At 42.4% G+C, this 22,939-nt stretch overlaps 1 protein-coding gene across 2 annotated transcripts in view; it reads left to right on the forward strand.

Annotated features, from left to right (window-relative positions):
* LOC138957746 (paired box protein Pax-5-like) overlaps positions 1–22,939 on the forward strand; it is a 255,055-nt gene that overhangs the window by 9,448 nt on the left and 222,668 nt on the right. Inside the window, exons 1-2 of one of the 2 annotated variants that reach the window (XM_070328820.1) lie at positions 12,461–12,664; positions 13,926–14,214. The exons of the other annotated variant lie outside the window; for it this stretch is intronic. Coding sequence (XP_070184921.1) covers positions 14,145–14,214 — 70 coding nt within the window. The 5' untranslated portion in view covers positions 12,461–12,664; positions 13,926–14,144. Of the gene's footprint in view, positions 1–12,460; positions 12,665–13,925; positions 14,215–22,939 lie in introns of those variants that run through there. 2 annotated transcript variants of the gene reach the window in all.

Below are 22,939 nucleotides of genomic sequence, written 5' to 3' on the forward strand. Positions count from 1 at the left end.
GTCACACCTCCCTTTTACGACCTTGAACAAACCCCCCGCGGGTTAGGGGGAGTCCCATATTGGTTGGGACGAGAAAGAATTTACCCGATGCTACCCAGCATGTCGTAAGAGGCGACTAACAGGTTCTGTTTCTCCTTTTACCCTTGTTAAGTGTTTCTTGTATAGAATATAGTCAATGTTTGTAAAGATTTTAGTCAAGCAGTATGTAAGAAATGTTAAGTCCTTTGTACTGGAAACTTGCATTCTCCCAGTAAGGTCATATATTGTACTACGTTGCGAGCCCCTGGAGCAATTTTTTGATTAGTGCTTTTGTGAACAAGAAACAATTAACAAGTGGCTCTATCCCATCTCCCCCCTTTCCCCTATCCCATCTGCCCCCTTTCCCCGTCGCGATATAACCTTGAATGGTTGAAAACGACGTTAAACACCAAATAAAGAAAGAAAGACCTTGAACAATATGACAACATTTCCAAATTTAAATGGCCTTCGTCGAAGATTGCTTTACAAAAATTTCAATCAATTTGATTGAAAAATGAGGGTGTGACCGTGCCGCCTCAACTTTTACAAAAAGCCGGATATGACGTCATCAAAAGTATTTATCGAAAAAAAGAACAAGTCGCGTAAGGCGAAATTACTACATTTAGTCAAGCTGTGGAACTCACAGAATGAAACTGAACGTAGTCCGCCGCTAGTGCAAAAGGCAGTGAAAGTGACGAGCCTGTTTGGCGCGGTAGCGATTGCGCTGTGCTTCATAGCACGCTTTACTGTACCTCTCTTCGTTTTAACTTTCTGAGCGTGTTTTTAATCCAAACATATCATATCTATATGTTTTTGGAATCAGGAACCGACAAGGAATAAGATGAAATAGTTTTTAAAACGATTTCGGAAATTTAATTTTGATAATAATTTTTATATTTTTAATTTTCAGAGCTTGTTTTTAATCCAAATATAACATATGTATATGTTTTTGGAATCAGAAAATGACGCAGAATAAGATGAAATTGTTTTTAGATCGTTTAATAAAAAAATAATTTTAATTACAAGTTTCCGATTTTTAATGACCAAACTCACTCATTAGTTTTTAAGCCACCAAGCTGAAATGCACTACCGAAGTCCGGCCTTTGTCGAAGATTGCTTTGCCAAAATTTCAATCAATTTAATGGAAAAATGAGGGTGTGACAGTGCCGCCTCAACTTTTACAAAAAGCCGGATATGACGTCATCAAAGGTATTTATCGAAAAAAAGAAAAAAAATGGCCGGGGATATCATACCCAGGAACTCTCATGTCACATTTCATAAAGATCGGTCCAGTAGTTTAGTCTGAATCGCTCTACACACACACACACACACACACACACACACAGACAGACAGACACACATACACACACACACACACACACACACACACACACACACACACACACACACACACACACACACACACACACACACACACACACACACACACACACACACATACACCACGACCCTCGTCTCGATTCCCCCCTCTATGTTAAAACATTTAGTCAAAACTTGACTAAATGTAACAAGTCGCGTAAGGCGAAATTACTACATTTAGTCAAGCTGTGGAACTCACAGAATGAAACTGAACGTAGTCCGCCGCTAGTGCAAAAGGCAGTGAAAGTGACGAGCCTGTTTGGCGCGGTAGCGATTGCGCTGTGCTTCATAGCACGCTTTACTGTACCTCTCTTCGTTTTAACTTTCTGAGCGTGTTTTTAATCCAAACATATCATATCTATATGTTTTTGGAATCAAGAACCGACAAGGAATAAGATGAAATAGTTTTTAAAACGATTTCGGAAATTTAATTTTGATCATAATTTTTATATTTTAAATTTTCAGAGCTTGTTTTTAATCCAAATATAACATATGTATATGTTTTTGGAATCAGAAAATGACGAAGAATAAGATGAAATTGTTTTTGGATCGTTTAATAAAAACATAATTTTAATTACAAGTTTCCGATTTTTAATGACCAAACTCACTCATTAGTTTTTAAGCCACCAAGCTGAAATGCAATACCAAACCCCGGCCTTTGTCGAAGATTGCTTTGCCAAAATTTCAATCAATTTAATGGAAAAATGAGGGTGTGACAGTGCCGCCTCAACTTTTACAAAAATCCGGATATGACGTCATCAAAGGTATTTATCGAAAAAAAGAAAAAAACATCCGGGGATATCATACCCAGGAACTCTCATGTCAAATTTCATAAAGATCGGCCCAGTAGTTTAGTCTGAATCCACACACACACACAGACACACACACAGACACAGACACAGACACACACACACACACACACACACACACACACACACTCACACACACACACACACACTGACACACACACACACCACGACCCTCGTCTCGATTCCCCCTCAAAACTTGACTAAATGTAAACAAGTCGCGTAAGGCGAAAATACAACATTTAGTCAAGTAGCTGTCGAACTCACAGAATGAAACTGAACGCAATGCAACGCAGCAAGACCGTATACTCGTAGCATCGTCAGTCCACCGCTCATGGCAAAGGCAGTGAAATTGACAAGAAGAGCGGGGTAGTAGTTACGCTGAGAAGGATAGCACGCTTTTCTGTACCTCTCTTCGTTTTAACTTTCTGAGCGTGTTTTCAATCCAAACATATCATATCTATATGTTTTTGGAATCAGGAACCGACAAGGAATAAGATAAAAGTGTTTTTAAATTGATTTCGAAAATTTAATTTTGATCATAATTTTTATATTTTTAATTTTCAGAGCTTGTTTTTAATCTAAATATAACATATTTATATGTTTTTGGAATCAGAAAATGATGGAGAATAAGATGAACGTAAATTTGGATCGTTTTATAAAAAAAATAATTTATTTACAATTTTCAGATTTTTAATGACCAAAGTCATTAATTAATTTTTAAGCCACCAAGCTGAAATGCAATACCGAAGTCCGGGCTTCGTCGGAGATTACTTGACCAAAATTTCAACCAATTTGGTTGAAAAATGAGAGCGTGACAGTGCCGCCTCAACTTTCACGAAAAGCCGGATATGACGTCATCAAAGACATTTATCAAAAAAATGAAAAAAACGTCTGAGGATATCATACCCAGGAACTCTCATGTCAAATTTCATAAAGATCGGTCCAGTAGTTTAGTCTGAATCGCTCTACACACACACACAGACAGACACACACACATACACCACGACCCTCGTCTCGATTCCCCCTCGATGTTAAAATATTTAGTCAAAACTTGACTAAATATAAAAACCATCCGGGGATATCATTTCCAGGAACTTTCATGTCAAATTTCATAAAGATCGGTCCAGTAGTTTAGTCTGAATCGCTCTACACACACACACAGACAGACAGACAGACAAGACAGACAGACAGACAGACACACACAGACACACACACACACACACACACACACACACACACACACACACACACACACACACACACACACACACACACACACACACCACGACCCTCGTCTCGATTCCCCCTCTATGTTAAAGCATTTAGTCAAAACTTGACTAAATGTAAACAAGTCGCGTAAGGCGAAAATACAACATTTAGTCAAGTAGCTGTCGAACTCACAGAATGAAACTGAACGCAATGCAACGCAGCAAGACCGTATACTCGTAGCATCGCTCATGGCAAAGGCAGTGAAATTGACAAGAAGAGCGGGGTAGTAGTTGCGCTGAGAAGGATAGCACGCTTTTCTGTACCTCTCTTCGTTTTAACTTTCTGAGCGTGTTTTCAATCCAAACATATCATATCTATATGTTTTTGGAATCAGGAACCGACAAGGAATAAGATGAAAGTGTTTTTAAATTGATTTCGAAAATTTAATTTTGATCATAATTTTTATATTTTTAATTTTCAGAGCTTGTTTTTAATCCAAATATAACATATTTATATGTTTTTGGAATGAGAAAATGATGGAGAATAAGATGAACGTAAATTTGGATCGTTTTATAAAAAAAATAATTTTTTTACAATTTTCAGATTTTTAATGACCAAAGTCATTAATTAATTTTTAAGCCACCAAGCTGAAATGCAATACCAAAGTCCAGGCTTTGTCGGAGATTACTTGACCAAAATTGCAACCAATTTGGTTGAAAAATGAGAGCGTGACAGTGCCGCCTCAACTTTCACGAAAAGCCGGATATGACGTCATCAAAGACATTTATCAAAAAAATGAAAAAAAGTCTGAGGATATCATACCCAGGAACTCTCATGTCAAATTTCATAAAGATCGCTCTACACACACACACAGACAGACAGACACACATACACCACGACCCTCGTCTCGATTCCCCCCTCTATGTTAAAACATTTAGTCAAAACTTGACTAAATGTAAAAAGAAGTAATTATAATAATAATAAAGCCCCCACGCAGGGCCCCCTACTCACGTCATCAAATTACTGTTTTAGTTGTGACGTGTTGCAACGTCAGCCAAGTGGGGTAGATCTACCCAGCAGGTGTTGGCTGTACGCCTGAAAAAAGCCCGGCGTCTGGTTACTGGCACAGGACAACCAAACACCCCCTGTCGTCCCTCTGTACCTGGGTGACAAGTTCTTGTCTACCAATAGGGGGGGGGGGGGGGGGAGTAATATAGTCTGCATGATGGGGCATTTCTGTCGGGGTGCTATGTCAGTGCGCTGAAACTCTCTCAGGAACAGAGATAAGCAAAGACAAGACAGACACAGACGGACATATATGGACGGACTTGAAATGTGTCTACCAACAGGGGAGAAAACTCTATATTGTCTGATGTGGCGTTTCTGTTGAGGGCGAATTTGGTTGTGTGCTTAAACATATCAAGAACAGAGATGCGTACAGACAGGCCAGACAGACAAGACAGACAAGACACGCACAGACGGACATATATGGACGGACTTGATATGTGTCTACCAACAGGGGAGAAAAATCTAAATTGTCTGATGTGGCGTTTCTGTTTAGGGCGAATTTGGTTGTGTGCATAAACATGTCAAGAACAGAGATGCGTACAGACAGGCCAGACAGACAAGACAGACAAGACAGACACAGACGGACATATATGGACGGACTTGAAATGTGTCTACCAACAGGGGAGAAAACTCTATATTGTCTGATGTGGCGTTTCTGTTGAGGGCGAATTTGGTTGTGTGCTTAAACATATCAAGAACAGAGATGCGTACAGACAGGCAAGACAGACAAGACAGACACAGACGGACTAACAAACGAAAGGCTGACAGATACCTACCCAGGTCATTTCATGTCTAGAAAGTAATTGTCTGGCGTGTTGATTACCTCGTACTTTACTACTTACTTATGTTCCTAAGTAAAGGGGGAATGAAGTTGGGGGTGGATAAGGGTACTATCTCGAAGGAACGGACAGGCAGACAGGCAGACAGACAGACACGCAGACACGCAGACACGCAGACACGCAGACACGCAGACAGGCAAGCAGGCAGGCAGGCAGACAAACACGCAGACACGCAGACACGCAGACAGGCAGACAGGCAGACAGGCAGACAGGCAGACACGCAGACAGGCAGACAGGCAGACAGGCAGACAGGCAGACAGGCAGACAGACAGACAGACAGACACACAGGCAGACAGGCAGACAGGCAGACAGGCAGACAGGCAGACAGGCAGACAGGCAGACAGGCAGACAGGCAGACAGGCAGGCAGGCAGGCAGACAGGCAGACAGGCAGACAGGCAGACATGCAGACATGCATACATGCAGACATGCAGACATGCAGACAGACAGACAGGCAGACAGACAGACAGGCAGACACGCAGGCAGGCATGCAGGCAGACAGGCAGACACGCAGACAGGCAGACACGCAGACAGACACGCAGACAGGCAGACACGCAGACAGACACGCAGACAGGCAGACACGCAGACAGACACGCAGACAGGCAGACACGCAGACACGCAGACAGGCAGACACGCAGACAGACACGCAGGCAGGCAGACACGCAGACAGACACGCAGACAGGCAGACAGGCAGACACACAGACACACAGACACGCAGACACACAGACACACAGACACACAGACACGCAGACACGCAGACACACAGACACGCAAACACGCAGACAGGCAGACAGGCAGACAGGCAGACATGCAGGCAGGCATGCAGGCAGGCAGGCAGACAGGCAGACAGACAGACAGACACGCAGACAGGCAGACACGCAGGCAGGCATGCAAGCAGGCAGGCAGACAGGCAGACATACAAACAGGCAGACAGACAGACACGCATGCAGGTAGGCAGGCAGGCAGGCAGGCAGGCCGGCAGGCCGATAGACAGACAGACAGACAGACAGACAGACAGACAGACCCCACCCAGAGCATAGAATAGCATGCTGTCAGTGTGTGAATGTTGGCAGGCCGGAGACAATGAAGTCTGAAATGTTATGCTGCACGTTATGGAGACAAATCCCTGCTGATCCCACCCCAACAAAGGTTTCAACTTGTTTTTAGCCACCGTCATAGAGATCTTTCTTTCTTTCTTTCTTTCTTTGGTGTTTAACGTCGTTTTCAACAACGAAGGTTATATCGCGACGGGATAGAGATCTGATAATAGCGTAATGCAACAAGTTTAGATAGCGTCAGATTTGACAAATGTATGATATCCCTAGCCGGGGAAATAACACTGTATTGTTTAGTGGAGAATCCTTGTGATACCCCCCCCCCCCCCCCTTTCGTCTCTCTTACCACCCCTTATGCTTTCACCAGCAAAAAACAAAAAAATAATAAAGATACAGATGACAAAAAAGAAAAGTAAAAAGGGGAAAACGACCAGAAAGGAAGACAACATAGTGACCAAGAAGAAATTTAAAGGTTAACTAGATTATACTTTATCAGTGTCACAATTTCCCCTTGTATTTTAAGCGTTAATCCGACCTGTGTCAACTATATTACTACATTATAATCATAAACATTCATGAACTTCTGTGCTTGAAAAAGTGTAATTGTCCTTAAAATATGTATTTAAAAAGAAGTTACCTTTGCTCTCAAAGCAAAATTAAGGGGGCATATGGGGGACGCAATAAGAATTGTGTTATACAAAATCTTGCTTTTCATTTTTCTCTTGGTGAAGATGATAAAATGTAGGGCTTTTCATTCCATCATACGCTACCTAGTTGAGAAAGACATAACTATTTCTCCCTTGAATGAAAACTAAGTGTGATGGAAGGGAAGGGAGGTAACTTGGGCTGGGAGAGATGGGAGAACCTCCCTTTCAAGACACCTCCCCCCCCCCACCCCCACCTTCCCCAAATTTAAGACTTAACCCCATTTTATACTTTGCTTTTTCACTTTGTTTGTTCGCAATGTCTGCAAATGTTCCCCATTGTAAGACTTACTCCCTCTTATTTGATTTGTTGCCCCTAGATTTAAGGCAGTTTAAAATTGGTAGGGGGGGGGGGGGGTCCACTGTAGGTGAAAGGGGGGGGGGAGGGGTCGGCAGCAGAATAAGACAAAAACAACAGCATTAGTTGTTGTTTTCGGCCACATGACCAACATATTGAAAAACATTCAACTTGGGACAAAAAGACAAGCAGACGACCGTTACAGCAGACGACAGTTATCACAACCAGAATGGAAGGCGTGTGGGATGGGGAGGGAGGGATAAGTTGGCAGCAGAATAAGGCAAAGAAACAGAAATAGTAGACGCTTTCGGCGCTTTGACCAACATTTCAAAAACGTTTACGGTTCTGTTCTCCGGACAAAAACACAGCAGACGACAGTTACAGCCCCGTCTCCACGCCCTAGTTACAGCCCCGTCTCCACGCCCTAGTTACAGCCCCGTCTCCACGCCCTAGTTACAGACTAGAGTTCCACGCCGAAACAAGTTTTTGTGGCTGTCTTCCGCGTCACATCCACCCCGTCGTGAAACCCGTTTTGTGGCTCCTCGAGGAAACTGTACACGACGGCATTTTTCAGCGATGATAATTCTTACAGAATTCGCCCGCCTTTATGCTGGGGCGGGCCCGGCTTCGTATTTCTGCGATTTTGAGGAATAAAATGGAATGAAAAGACTCCTCCGGGCTCGTTTATTCCTCCCTGTATGGGGTCATCAAGTTACGTTATTAATATAACGCGCCCTAGTCATTAGGGCTTTGCGGACATTTTGTGACGCAATGGAGTCTTGGTTTGGGAAACGTTAGTTTACGGTCTGTGCTAATCTACGGATTAATAAATCTCCTCGGCAAACATATACGTCGTTTTTTGAGATGCTGAACTTAGTTTTGCGGGTCGGTTACATGGAGATTTTTTTCATATTCGTTTTTGTATTGTCATCTTGTGATAAAATTATTATTTGCACAAACGAACCGGTGAGAGCGTTGTTTCAATATTATTTTCAATAGCATGTGCGCTAATGTTGCATGTGGTCGGGTGACTCAGGAAAACACGTAAAAAATGAAAGTATTATAACCTGACAGGGCAGAGTTTCTGTTGATGGTGTCGTATTTTCAGTGATATTTTTATCGTGATAAATCTAATGTTTATTTTGCGTTGCCTTGCTATTGTTTGTTATTATGTGTTCTGTTAAGTGTTTATTACGCCGGCAGATGTGAGAGGAGTGGCAGAAAATTGAACAAAGAGCCTAACAGACACATGTGCTTGCAGAAACGCCGTGATGCACGCATGCACACATGCAGGCAGGCTCAATACTACAGTGGTCGCCGCTTAATAAAGCCACTTCTGGACCGACGAAAAATGGCTTTAATAAGCGGCGGATTTATTAACCGGCGGTCCAGGAATACGTCATTTTCGAAAGAAAAAAAAATCTTCTCTTTTGTTTACGTCACTCAGTTGTTTAAACTGTTTTATTCAACGTTTGTGCATTATTTACAAATAAAAAAACGCATATAGAGTAAACAACAACAAGCATAATGCTTATAGTGGTGTTTACAGTTTTCTAGAAAAATACATATAAATGGCGGCTATTGTACAGTTTAAATGAAGAGCAAGCAAACATGAAAAGAAAATTGAATGAAAATGTACATCAAAACAAAAATCCGTTTAAGAATACATATATTATATTTATGGTATTAGTGAGTAAGAGATAGAGAGGGAGAGAGGGAGGGAGAGAGGGAGAGGGAGGGAGGGAGGGAGGGAGGGAGAGAGGGAGAGAGGGAGGGAGAGAGGGAGAGAGGGAGGGAGAGAGGGAGAGGGAGAGAGAGAGAGAGAGAGAGAGAGAGAGAGAGAGAGAGAGAGAGAGAGAGAGAGAGAGAGAGAGATTTTTTCTTGTATAGAATATAGTCAATTTTTGTAAAGATTTTAGACAAGCAGTATGTAAGAAATGTTAAGTCCTTTGTACTGGAAACTTGCATTCTCCCAGTATGGTAATATATTGTACTACGTTGCAAGCCCCTGGAGCACATTTTTGATTAGTTCTTTTGTGAACAAGAAACAATTGACAAGTGGCTCTATCCCATCTCCCCCTTTCCCCGTCGCGATATAACCTTCGTGGTTGAAAACGACGTTAAACACCAAATAAAGAAAGAACAACAACCAAGCAACCAACCAACCAACCAACCAACCACAGGGCTAGAAACATAGACAAAACTGGACTGGGTGGCCGAGTGGTAACGCACTTGCGCTCGGAAGCGAGAGGTTGCGAGTTCGACCCTGGGTCAGGGCGTTAGCAATTTTCTTCCCCCTTTCCTAACCTAGGTGGTGGGTTCAAGTGCTAGTCTTTCGGATGAGACGATAAACCGAGGTCCCTTCGTGTACACTACATTGGGGTATGCACGTTAAAGATCCCACGATTGACAAAAGGGTCTTTCCTGGCAAAATTGTATAGGCGTAGATAAAAATGTCCACCAAAATACCCGTGTGACCTGGAATAATAGGCCGTGAAAGGTGGATGCAGCGCCTAAAGGCAGTCGATCTACTGGCCGATGTGAATGCGTGATATATTGTGTAAAAAAATTCCATCTCACACGGCATTAATAGGTAACATGCGCCTTGAGTCGCCTTGTGTGGTGAGATACGTGCGCGATATAAATCCTCGTAAATAAAAATAAAATAAATGAAAATAAATAAAACATAGACATGAACAGAGAAAGAGACACCACGCTCCAAGTCTCTATAAGAAGAAGCAAAATAGGGAAGGAAGGGATGAGGGGCTTTAATCCTGTCGTTGGCGCCATTGTCACGCTACGTTGGTTTTACGGATCAGCGGATTTGAGCCCCCGACCAAAGAATCAATCAGTCCTGAGTTCCATTCACTAGGGGGGAGCCTGTGGCCTGAAGGAGGGGAGTGATCGTGAAAAAGGCTGAAAATGTCTTTCAGGGGGATTTCCCCCTCTGATATACCTGTCATGGGGTGTCGTAATGGTGCTTGTTGTGGGTTGGTCTTGTTTTGTAACATTTCAAGGACCCCCAAGAGTCTGTGGGGTCCTGTGGGGTCCCTCTACCCTCTATCCCTTGCTTTGTTTCTCTGCAGCAAAGAGGTATCATTATTTGTCATTTGAAAATCTATTACGTTGCTGTGTGCTGGTTTAATGTTGTTGTGGTTGTAACATTTCAAAAGCCCCCAGGAGAAGTGGCAGGGGGGGGGGGGGGGGAGGGGGGTATGTGAGGGGGGGGGGGGGTCCCTCTACCCAATTCTCAGTTTTGTTTCTCTGTACGAAAAAGGTATCAATATTTGTCATTCAAAAATGGTTTAATTTGTTGTGTGCTTGTTGTTGGTTTAAACAGAACTTTATTCAATTTTAATCATGACAAGAACAATGCATGGATGATTACATACTCAAGCATATAATGCTTATTTTAAGCAATCATAGTAATTACAAAACAAGGGTTAGCATGATGGCGGAATAATAACATTAACTCATTTCAGGAAACGAAGAAACAAAACAAAAACAAAACAGATACACAGACAAGCAGAAAATGGGAAGGGGTTGGTGATACAGGAGGTGGGGAAAGTGCTTGTTGTTCTTGTTGCAACATTTTATAGGACCATCAGGATGTTGTGGCCTTCTCAAACTATTTTTTTCTCGTGTTTTTCTCCCTCACTGTTGCAGAAAGGTAAACTCATTTGTTGTTCTTAAACTTTTGATGTTTCACAAAAGAATCCCAAGTGAAATCAAAGTTCTGTTAACGGGCGAAAAATATTAAAATTCTCGCAGTGACAGAAAAGAAAATTTTATTGTTATTGGTTTTCAATAATCACAATTTTGCTGCATTTCCTTAAAAACAAGACAATGGAAAACAAAATTAAAAATCCAAAACGATACAAAATAAAACCGACAGATGAGAAAGCAAAGCAAAATATAATAAAGCCAGGACACGGCTCATAAAACAAAAGAAATTGAGACAAACATTAAAAATAAAAAAATAAGAATTAGTCACGGCTCCAAAAGCTATGCATCTCAACATAAATATTCAAAGCAAATCCACATGACTGATTAAAATTCAACAAAATATTATGAACAAAATGAATTACAATAACACCATTAAAAAAAGAACATCATTTAATCAGCGGTTACTCTCTGAGTTAAATGTGTAATATGAGGTATGGAAAATTAACGATATTGTGCTGCACTTTTCCCTCCAGTAAAAAAAAAAGAAAAAGAAAAAAAAGAACAAAAAGAAAAATACATCAATAAGAAATTAAAACCTACTCAAATCAAACACAATAACATGTATAGAAAAAGGAAGAAATAAATCAAATCGATTTGAAGTCGTTCTCTCTCAGTCCAGGTCGAAATGTGATGTGTGAAAATGAAGGATGTTGTCTGCACTCTTCCTGTCATGTCCCCCAGTGTGAATGCAACGGTGACCGATCATGACTGCTGATGCGTGTGACGACTTGTATGTCACAGTTACACATCCTCCTTCCCCCTCCACCATCATCCCACTCCCCCATCCCACCTCGGGATGGAAGAAAATGGGGGGGGGGGGGGGGGGGTCTGTGACGGTGACTTACAGTACAAGGACTCCCCGCCCGGACTGGCCAATCAGTGTTGTTGTTTTCCTCTCAAGCGAGCCCATCCGTGCGTATAGCTGGGGGGATACCTCCCACTGATCCGTCCAAGCGTGGCCCGGCCAGTGAATTATTGAGATTCCTCGGGGCCAGTCATTTGTGTCACAACAGAGATAGAATGACAGGAGTCTGTCTGTACTGGCAAAGAGCTGGGAGAAACTCTTTGGTGTACGTGTGTATGCGTGCGCTATTACTACTGTCTTTCGGATTGTGTGTGCAAAAAAAAAAAAAAAATCGGCTGCCATCCATCCCAGGTAGAAGTTTGTCAGTGTAAAGAAAGACAATGAACCAAGTCATTCCCCCCAGTGGCCGTGAGGTTGGCTGACTTCCGCGGCGATTTGTTGTGAGCTCTCTCGGGTTTGTTGTGGATTTTCCAATCGACTGGCTGGAGTAGTTGGGACGGGGCTGGAGGGAGAAGGATAAGGAGGGGGGAGGGGGAGGAAAAGGGGGAAGTCGTAGGAGAAGGACACGCGTGGTAGAATGTTCGACACGGTCACTTTGTCACAACGTCAGTTAGACTTCACGTTGGTTCAGCGGCTTACTTTCAGTCTCGCTCACTGGATTGACAGTATTGGGATGATTTCTTTTTCATGATCGGTGAAGGTGCTTCCTGTGTTATTTTCCCAAGGATTTTACTGCCCAGATTTGAAAAAGAAGTGTGCGTATTTTTTTCTGGATTGGACTCGGTATTGAAATATCAGGTAAAAAAAACCCCAAAAACAACCTTGGTTCAAAAATTGATTGAAATCCGGAAGTGAAGACTAACTCCTCAAGATTATAATAAAAAATTCAATGTTTGCATTTAGGATATTTTGTGACCATATTATTCATGCCCAAATTCTGATTCGGTTGAAACCTCGGAGTTTATAACGTTTTGTTAATTTTGACATGTATGTAGCCAGCAAATACTAATGCGAAAACAATATTCAGATAGAGTAAAATTTTAAGAATAAAAGTGTTTTTTTTTAAAAACACGTCGGTGAGATTAAGTTCTAAATCAGACAAATCGACATTTGGCTTAAGCGTTCAACACAATTATTAAACCATGTCAACCGACTTGTCTCCCTGTACAGCGCGCCTTGTGTTATCTGCACTATAAACGCGTCACATGAACCAACTTTTGTCACTAGGAGGGAAATAAAAAGCTTTTCTATTGACCCGCTGAAACAGAATCATTTTGACATCAAGCTGTTGGCATTTTCTGACAGGATATAATTACACTCGTCGACGCGACGTCAGTGTTCCACGGAGAACTGTGCCCACCCTTTTCTGACGGATGTTCGATTATTGTCCAATCTGAGGACAGGCTCTGCACGGAGCGTCCTCGATCGACAAAGACTAAAAAATCTCGGACAGTTTTTGAAACATTTCTGTGTTGAAAGCTGTTCGTGATTTTTGACCAAGAAAGATTGTTATGTTTTGGATGCGGATGTTTGTTCAAAGAAAGCAGTCTAACAGGTATGTTCGATTATAGGCCATTCTGAGAATAGACTCACTATAGGCCATTCTGAGAATAGACTCACTATAGGCCATTCTGAGAATAGACTCACTATAGGCCATTCTGAGAATAAACTCAACGCATGCACGGCGCCTTCGATCCGACGACTCTGATTGAAAATCACGGAAAGTTTGGAAGACAATTCTACTGGGTTTGTTTGCGTGGCGACACCTGTTTAGGATTACCGGCCATTCTAAGAACTGGCTAGAGGCGGAGTGTCTTCGATCCAACGACTGAAAATCCCGGACAATATTGAAGAAAGTTCTAGTGGTTTCTTGTGTGTTGAAGGGTGTTCGCGATTATTGACCGTTTGAAAGGTATTTGTGTTTATTAATACTGTCAAGTGTTTATGGAGGAAGATCAGTTTTGAAGCTTGGTACCCGTGTACCTGCAGATTCTTTATTGTGGATATTTGTTACAGCATAATTTGGCGTTCTTGGTGAAATCTGACAACATTTTGCCTGAAGATGTCCGTTGGTTGTTGACCAAACAGTACTCGCTGATTCCTGGATTCATAAATTACTAGTGTTTGACTTTGGAGTGACTTTCAGCTGAAACGGCTTTTTTTGGTTGGAGTACCCGTAAACAGGACAATTGTGTGGATATTTGTAAGAAGAGTGGACACTACTGACCTGAAGAAATGGCTCTGCGGCTAGATCACCATGGAAACATGGACCATCACAACTGGGCATCGCAATGGGCACCTTCAGGTAATTGTGTTGATTAGATGATAAAAGGGTATCGTCAAGTTGCTTTCTCTCTCTCTCTCTCTCTCTCTCTCTCTCTCTCTCTCTCTCTCTCTCTCTCTCTCTCTCTCTCTCTCTCTCTCTCTCTCTCTCTCTTTGTCTCTCTTTCCCTGACTCTCTCTCTCTCTCTCTGTCTCTTTGTCTCTCTTTCTCTGTAAAAATCTCTCTTTGTCTCTGTCTCTCTTTCTCTGTCACAATTTCTCTCTCTCTCTCTCTCTCTCTCTCTCTCTCTCTCTCTCTCTCTCTCTCTCCCTCTCTCTCCCTCTCTTACTATATCACTGTATGTGTGTGTGTGTGTGTGTGTGTGTGTGTGTGTGTGTGTGTGTGTGTGTGTGTGTGTGTTTGTGCGTGTATGTATGCATGTATGTGTGTGAACGCATGTGTGTGTGTGTAAATTCGTGTCCATGGGTCGGTGTACATGTCTTTAATCTAATCTAATATATCTGCGTCTATATATAACACTTTTCTATTCAACCTGGTTTGGAATAGTCTGATTACGATCTGGAATGCACGTCGCAATGAGCGTAAGAATCAGATGAAGTGTTGAGTGTTTAAAGGCACAGTAAGCCTCCCGTAAACCATCACAGAGCTCCCCGAGCGTCTACATACAGTACAAGCATACTTCCATTTGAACGCTCACCGAACGGGAACATCCTGGCTGCTTTCTGTCGAGCGTGAGAAATTTTCAAAGAATTTATTTTCGTGGACTTGGTCTTCTACAACAATGGCGCCTCGTTTTGGTGCTGGACGGCTGTTATGATACCGGAAATCACGCCCGGACAGTAAGCCTCCCGTAAACCATCACAGATACTGTCAGGCTTTTACACACAGTACAAACACCCTTCCATTTGAACGCTCACCAAACGGGAACATCCTAGGTGCCCTACGTAAAGAGCGAGCAATTTTTAAAGAATTAATTTTGCAGATTGTCTCGGCGAACACTTTTTGGACCCATCCTGAACTCAGGTCAAACATGAGTTACTTCCCTTCGGGTCTCATTCTATCGATATAAACTGGCGATAGCCGTGAATCGATGATTATCAAAATGTTTTTGGACCGTGGTGCGTTTTTGCGCAAGACCTAACTTTTAAAATCTAAATAATAAATTGACAGCTTGTTACACAAACATTCTTTAATCATAAAAGAATTCTTTTTTCATCAAGACAAGATCAGTACAATTCGAAGTTGTGAAAGTTTGAAAAAAGAAAAGCCCGGAAGCAGGGTCACGCAAGGGTCGTAGCAGACGACGGTTTATCAGTGCATATCGCCGTTCCTCTCAACAGTCAAAAGCCATCGTTAGAGTTCTTGTGAACCACAGCCGTTTGTTTCGTGCATAAAAACGTGCTATTGTAAATAAGCTCACATCGAGTCGCATTCAAATGACTAACTGACGACTACATTGTGAAAAAGGGAAACTGGATCACACGGGTTCACGATGGCTCAGGGGTAAGATAAACCACGCAAAAATAAATTCTTTGAAAATTGTTCGCTCTTTACGGAGGGCACCTAGGATGTTCTCAATCGGTGAGTGTTTAAATGAAAGGGTGTTTGTACTGTGTGTAAAAGCCTGACCGTATCTGTGATGGTTTACGGGAGGCTTACTGTGCCTTTAAACAAAAAATCATTGCAAATCTCAGTTTTCGTTTTAGTTGTCTTTTTATGTGTAAAGGGGAATAATTCAAACGTAGAACAATCTATTTTCTATCACACAGGTTTTATTTCATCATTCTGGCAAAGTGATGTTGGGTGTTGCGGATTGGGAGGGGTAGGATCGTTTTGGGCAATTAAACATACATAATTATAGATCTATGATTGCCAGCGCTTGCGAATGTTATAATAGGTTACCCATTTGCATTATATTCTCATATAATCGCTAACACGTTAAAACATAAATCAACTAGTTTATTCTTCATTCCCCACCACTTAAGATTAAACGGAGCAGCTAATCTCATTCAAACCATATATTTAATGGGTTTTGCTTTGACTTTGCAAAGCCACATCAAAACGAGCAATTAATTCAACCAACGGGAAGAAATGATTGCCCCGTTTTACATTAATCGATGTAATTTTACTTCAGAACTTCACCGTAATCTGCTTATACTCTGCAGGTATCGGTGCCAGAACATTATCAGGGTGGCTCCGTACTCGACTTTAAGAAATAAAAATACCATAGAACTGTTCCATTAAAATTATTCACGATTCAATGAATGGCCTGGGACAAGTCTGAACGAATGTCAGAATTTCTAATGAACCAAGCCCAGAGAGAGGAGAACAATCGTCACCAAACGACGAACACTCACAGTCCACAAGACTTCACTCCAATTGATTTAAGTGGCTATGTTTCCGTATGTATATATCTCACCCGAGCCTCGTTTTCGCGTACAAGTGCGGAGTCACCCGTACCCCCGCCTATCTTTCTGTGATTGAGAGGGCGATATTTCTTGAATTCGCGCGGGGAATATTTCTTTATATCGGACCCTGTTAATGGCCCTGGCTTCTGGAGCAACGTTGCGGCGACCACGACAAGGGGAGCCTTGGGTACAAAACCATTTTACACGTTACTGTTGGGGAGTCGCGTCCCGCAGGGGGACTGTACTCTGGACTTTTAAGTGGCTGTCAAGTGGACAATTGGCGAGCCATCGAGGCTTTGTCGGCGAGCGGCTTGAAGATGGCTGGTGTGCGGACATTACAATGGACGGCTTGGGACCCGGGCCTGACTTGTTGAGGCTTGTTTTCAACCTCTCAAGAGAAGCGATCCCAGGAAAGCCGAAAATATGACACCAACAACATTGACGTTTTCTCTCTCTCTCCTTTTTTCCTTTACCCATGTGGTTCCACATCAACGTTACATTGCAGATTCCTCCCCCTTTTCAGCTACGGCCGAGGTGGTCGTAAAATCAGGGTGTCCCTGGATGTTCACCTGGCTCTGTGACAAGTGTTTGATGGGAGAAAATGGTCTGAGGATTTTCTCTGGGAAAGAGGAATTTTTCTCAAGTCCTCACCCTTCTTGCCTAATATTCTCTTTAGATCTTGTAAGTGGATTGGAATTCGGCTTTCTCACCCCATGGAGACATGCAGAAATGATTTTTTGTATTTTCTTTGGAGGGAGGGATAATTTTTCTCACGATGCTCACAACGAAGATGCCTTTACTTTGCCTTTCTTATGATGGCTCTGTAGAAATCGTGTGCGATTGTGGATAGGGGTGTTGGCTGTCGTGCCATTTAAAGATTGAGAATTGATATTAGATTTTCTCAGGGAAAAAAGGCATGTTTGATTGTCACGCTACTCATAGCGAAGGTCTTCTTTGCCCAATATTCTGTGTATAGCTTGTAAGTGGAGGGGAATTTTTGGCTTTCACGCCCTCTCCAACTGAAGCTTTGTTGGACATGAAATGGCCATTCTTTGAGGACAGTGCTGATGGAAGCAAAAGCCCTGACCTGAAGCTCCTATTTCTAATATTTGCATGATTTGCCCTTTCTCATTGTGATTCTCCTTCTACGCTTTGTATGTACGATTTGTATGAAGTTTACAACAAATAGGAGGATTTATGGTGAACGGAATAAGAACATTGAAGTACGTTTTTTTTCTCACGTGTGTTCGGGTTGAAATTCTTGAAGACACGTGTTTGATTAATAACCATGTAAGGTACACATCAACGTAGCTGTTTGACGAATGAATCAATTGCGGTTTTAATCCGTTTAGTTGTCAAAATAAATACACGTTTGTTGGGAATTTGTTTCCGTGCTGGGTTTAAGTTTATGGGAAATTCCTCGTACTGTTAAAAACGAACAGATAATGCTATCAACTCTAGGAGAACCCACTCGAAAACAACAGCATTTGGAAACAACAATGCTCATTCGTCTAGAAATAATGCGCGCAAACACACAAACACTTTGCCAAGGGACAAAAACGAACTGCAACTGCTCGCAACTCTAGCAGACCACACTCTAAAACAACAGCATTTGACAACAACAATTTAAGAAAGACACTTAGCCAAACTAACCGCATACAGACATGTGTACTTCAATGAGTGGTATGTTTGCCGTAACATTGCCGAGTTTTTGGCCAGGTAAAGCGATATCATCAGCAGAGCGTATCCTAACCCCAGGGGGTGAGTGGTTGATATGGATACAATCAATCATGGGTGTTGAAGTCATCGTGTGGAATATATCTCTACATCTCACTTTGATGGCTATCCAGCGGCTCGGATGTAGAGCAGTATACAACTGCAATGATTCTAGGCAAGACGCGTCAAAAATATCGGGGATGTCTTCATTTTGTTTGACTTATTTGTTTACTTGTTTATTTTATTGTTTGTGTGCTGTCTCATGTCATCTGAATAACTCGAAGTTATTACGTAGGACATGATTACCATCTGCGTATGAAAAATATTGTGAAGTATCTTCATTTCATGAACTGGGTTCGTTCTTGCTTCAATTGACTTTTAAGCCATTCCGGCAGTTAGATATTGTTTTTAGTTTTTAGCCTATACCGGTACAGACTGACAGACACAGACACAGCTAGAGACAGGCAGATAGACAGACAGGCAGCCAGCCAACCAGCCAACCAGCCAACCAGCCAGCCAGACAGACACAACCAATCACGCACGCACGCAGATGACACGAAGGGATGGTTTACGGGACGGGGAACGTGTATGAACAGCGAAAGAGAACGGGTTGAAGGCTATACTTGTAACGAACACTACCAACGACAAGCCAGACACAGCTGTATTTTGCATATTATTTTGATCCATTTTGAAAACAGCCTGAAGCCGCTGTTATCTAGACGATCGTGTTTTGAACGGGAGCTATTGGATTCGTTTATGCCAGTTGTGATGATTACATGTACTGTTGAAAGATACCTTCCTACCTAAGACAACCATCATGCGTACCACCACAGATCAACCCAGTCTAGGAGGGACAGTCTGGCTGCTTTATGTGCGGAGTGGTCATTTTATGCTACATTTATTTCCTAACTAACACCTATGATTTTGTCAATCTTGGAACTTAATGCAGCGAAATACTTATCGAACTTAATGCAGCGAAATACTTATGGCACTTAATGCAGCGAAATACTTATGGCACTTAATGCAGCGAAATACTTATGGCACTTAATGCAGCGAAATACTTATGGCTCTAGAAAGCAGCCTGACTGTTGATGTTTGGCTTTGTCTTAGTCGAAAGATGCTCGTATTATTCTCGTAAACTGAGCGCGAACGGTTTTGTTTTGGTTCACATTATTGCATACACAGTGATATTTCTAAGGTGGCTTTGTTTAAATGCCAGTTGCATTTGATGATCGTGCATGTTACACCCAACATAAAGCATGACCTTGTGCTTTGCGGACATCATTTTCCGGATGAATGAGCAATGTTTTGACTGAGTGCCCTTTTATGCACAAGCTAATGCACTTGCACAAGATAACGATCTGGATGCTCTTCCGAGCTTTGGAACAGAATATTAAGCAACTGCACTACTCACACATTTAGATGATGACCATGTCTGTTGTTGTTGATTGTGTGTGTGTGTGTGTGTGTGTGTGTGTGTGTGTGTGTGTGTGTATGTGTGTGTGTGTGTGTGTGTGTGTGTGTGTGTGTGTGTGTGTGTGTGAACATATCATAGGGTATGTGATGCAAGTTAATGAATGGCTGCATTTGTGATGCGTGTCTGATTTCACCGACTGTTAAAATCAAGAAAATCAGCATGAATTGGAAACATAAGGATGGCATCCGTGTATCAGCTTTCATAGCGCGATTGTCCGCGAAGTTCAAACGTCTCATGTTCCTGCAAATATTGGTTAGGCTCTGCACTCGTCGTGCAACCTGCAAATATTGGTTAGGCTCTGCACTCGTCGTGCAACCTGCAAATATTGGTTAGGCTCTGCACTCGTCGTGCAACCTGCAAATATTGGTTATGCTCTGCACTCGTCGTGCAACCTGCAAATATTGGTTAGGCTCTGCACTCGTCGTGCAACCTGCAAATATTGGTTAGGCTCTGCACTCGTCGTGCAACCTGCAAATATTGGTTAGGCTCTGCACTCGTCGTGCAACCTGCAAATATTGGTAAGGCTCTGCACTCGTCGTGCAACCTGCAAATATTGGTTAGGCTCTGCACTCGTCGTGCAACCGAAAATAGACGACTTCCGGAAATAACTCTAACGTGTTTTTTTAATTCACTGTGGAGTTACGTCCCTTTGAATGACATTGAGGCAAACACTAGTGGCCACTGATAAGTGATGAAAGCGATAATAGTGGCATAGAATTGCGAATTCCAACAAGCATATTTTTAAGAAGAAAAGCTCATCACATGGAGGAAACCCTGCGTTTAAGACTGACATCAATTGGGTCAACCTCGCAAAGTCGACTTCACGAATCTGGCTGTCCGAAACTTTGGCACTGAATGTTCGGTCAAAAGTCTTCGCGAAGTCACCTTCGGGCGCAATTAAGCACAGCCGTAATGTGCACATCGGACTTTGTTATTCTCTGACACTGTGACTCTATGCTGGCTTGAGTCTGCTGATAGCTCTGTGTGTGTGTTGCCTCATTGTTTCCAAGGGACGCAATTAAGCACAGCCGTAATGTGCACATCGGACTTTGTTATTCACTGACACTGTGACTCTATGCTGGCTTGAGTCTGCTGATCGCTCTCTGTGTGTGTTGCCTCATTGTTTCCAAGGGACGCAATTAAGCACAGCCGTAATGTGCACATCGGACTTTGTTATTCACTGACACTGTGACTCTATGCTGGCTTGAGTCTGCTGATCGCTCTCTGTGTGTGTTGCCTCATTGTTTCCAAGGGACGCAATTAAGCACAGCCGTTATGTGCACATCGGACTTTGTTATTCACTGACACTGTGACTCTATGCTGGCTTGAGTCTGCTGTTAGCTCTCTGTGTGTGTTCCCTCATTGTTTCCAAGGGACGCAATTAAGCACAGCCGTTATGTGCACATCGGACTTTGTTATTCACTGACACTGTGACTCTATGCTGGCTTGAGTCTGCTGATCGCTCTCTGTGTGTGTTGCCTCATTGTTTCCAAGGGACGCAACTCTTCCAACACCAGTACAACTCCCGAAAGAGTTATTTCCGAACATCGTCTTAGTATTACGTGCTGAGAAATTGCTCATTGGACTTGTATGCTCGCCTGCAGAAAGAGACATCAGACGACGTGCATAGGTCAAAACAACACAACACTTTTCTTTTTTGTAAGTCCGTGTAAACAAGGGGAGAGGTTTGAAGAAACAGAGACAGATAGGCAGACAGACAGACAGACAGACAGACAGACAGACAGACAGGAATGTAAGACTTTGTGCACAGACAGGAATGTAAGACTTTGTTTGTGTGACATTTTATCTACATTTTGAAGTAACATTCTCTTATGGAGTTTCACGTTTGCTTAGTGTATAATCACGTCATGTCCCAAATTAAATAGACGCTAGTTCTGGGACAAAAAAAAACCCAGGTTAGCATAGCATAGCATTTGCTAAGAACAATAAGAACAGGCGTGTACTTGCTGCAATTTGCGTCTACCCGTTTGCGGCCAGTTATGGGAAATGAATCGTGCATTTATCATGGTGATGTAGTCTAGCTTTGTTAATTATTCATCTGTACCCCAATCGATTTTGAAAAAATAATTGCGATTTGAATGGGAGAATTTATTGTCCCGGCATTGGTATAAACTAACAACCCCTCTGCCATTTAAAGAAGAAGACCTTAATCGTCATCGCAATTGCATTAAAGAAGAAATGTCATCATCACGTGACCAAAGAGGATAGATGCTCTAATTGATTGCTCCTGTGCTACCAATTAAAAACATTTCTCTGGAATTCAACAGCTGTATTGTCAGTTTCATCATTTATGCGAACAGACAGGGATTTTTCCATGGATATAATCCAAAATCCAAACATAACACAAGGTCTTATCCGACTTTACCGATCCGACTTTTTAACACGTTCCAGTGCCGGAACCAGTGAAAACCTGTTAAATAATCGATGAGACACTTCTCCTGAATAGCCAGTTATGGCGAAAAGCTGTTGTGTTGATTTTTCTCTATCTATCACCCATCGCTGCATGTCTCTGTCTCTGCCGTTGTCTCTCTGTCTGTTTGTCTCCCCTACCTGTTTGTCTCCCCTACCTCCTGTCTTCTCATTCTGCGTGATAGTTCTCTCAAATACCGATGTAGGATGGCAAGCACTTTTGTTTTTTTCCCCTTGTCTTCTTTCAACAGTTCCATCACCCTCTTATTCACCAAAGTCTTACATTCCTGTCTGTCTGTCTGTCTGTCTGTCTTTCTGTTTGTCTGCCTATCTGTCTCTGTCTCTTCAAACCTCTCCCCTTGTCTAACTGATACAAAAGCATTTTGTGGAATTCCCCCTTTCTCTCTCTCTCTCTCTCTTCCTCTCTCTCTCTCTCTCTCTCTCTCTCTCTTCGTCTCTCTCTCTCTCTCTCTCTTTCTTCCTCTCTCTCTCTCTCTTTTTCTTTTCTCTCTCTCTTTCTCTCTCTCTCTCTCTCTCTCTCTCTTCCTCTCTCTCTTCCTCTCTCTCTCTCTCTCTCTCTCTCTCTCTCTTCCTCTCTCTCTCTCTCTTTTTCTTTTCTCTCTCTCTTTTTCTTTTCTCTCTCTCTCTCTCTCTCTCTCTCTCTCTCTCTCTCTCTCTCTCTCTCTCTCTCTCTCTCTCTCTCTCTCTCTCTCTT

Source organism: Littorina saxatilis, linkage group LG2 (assembly GCF_037325665.1).
Source record: "Littorina saxatilis isolate snail1 linkage group LG2, US_GU_Lsax_2.0, whole genome shotgun sequence".
NCBI lineage: Eukaryota > Metazoa > Mollusca > Gastropoda > Littorinimorpha > Littorinidae > Littorina > Littorina saxatilis.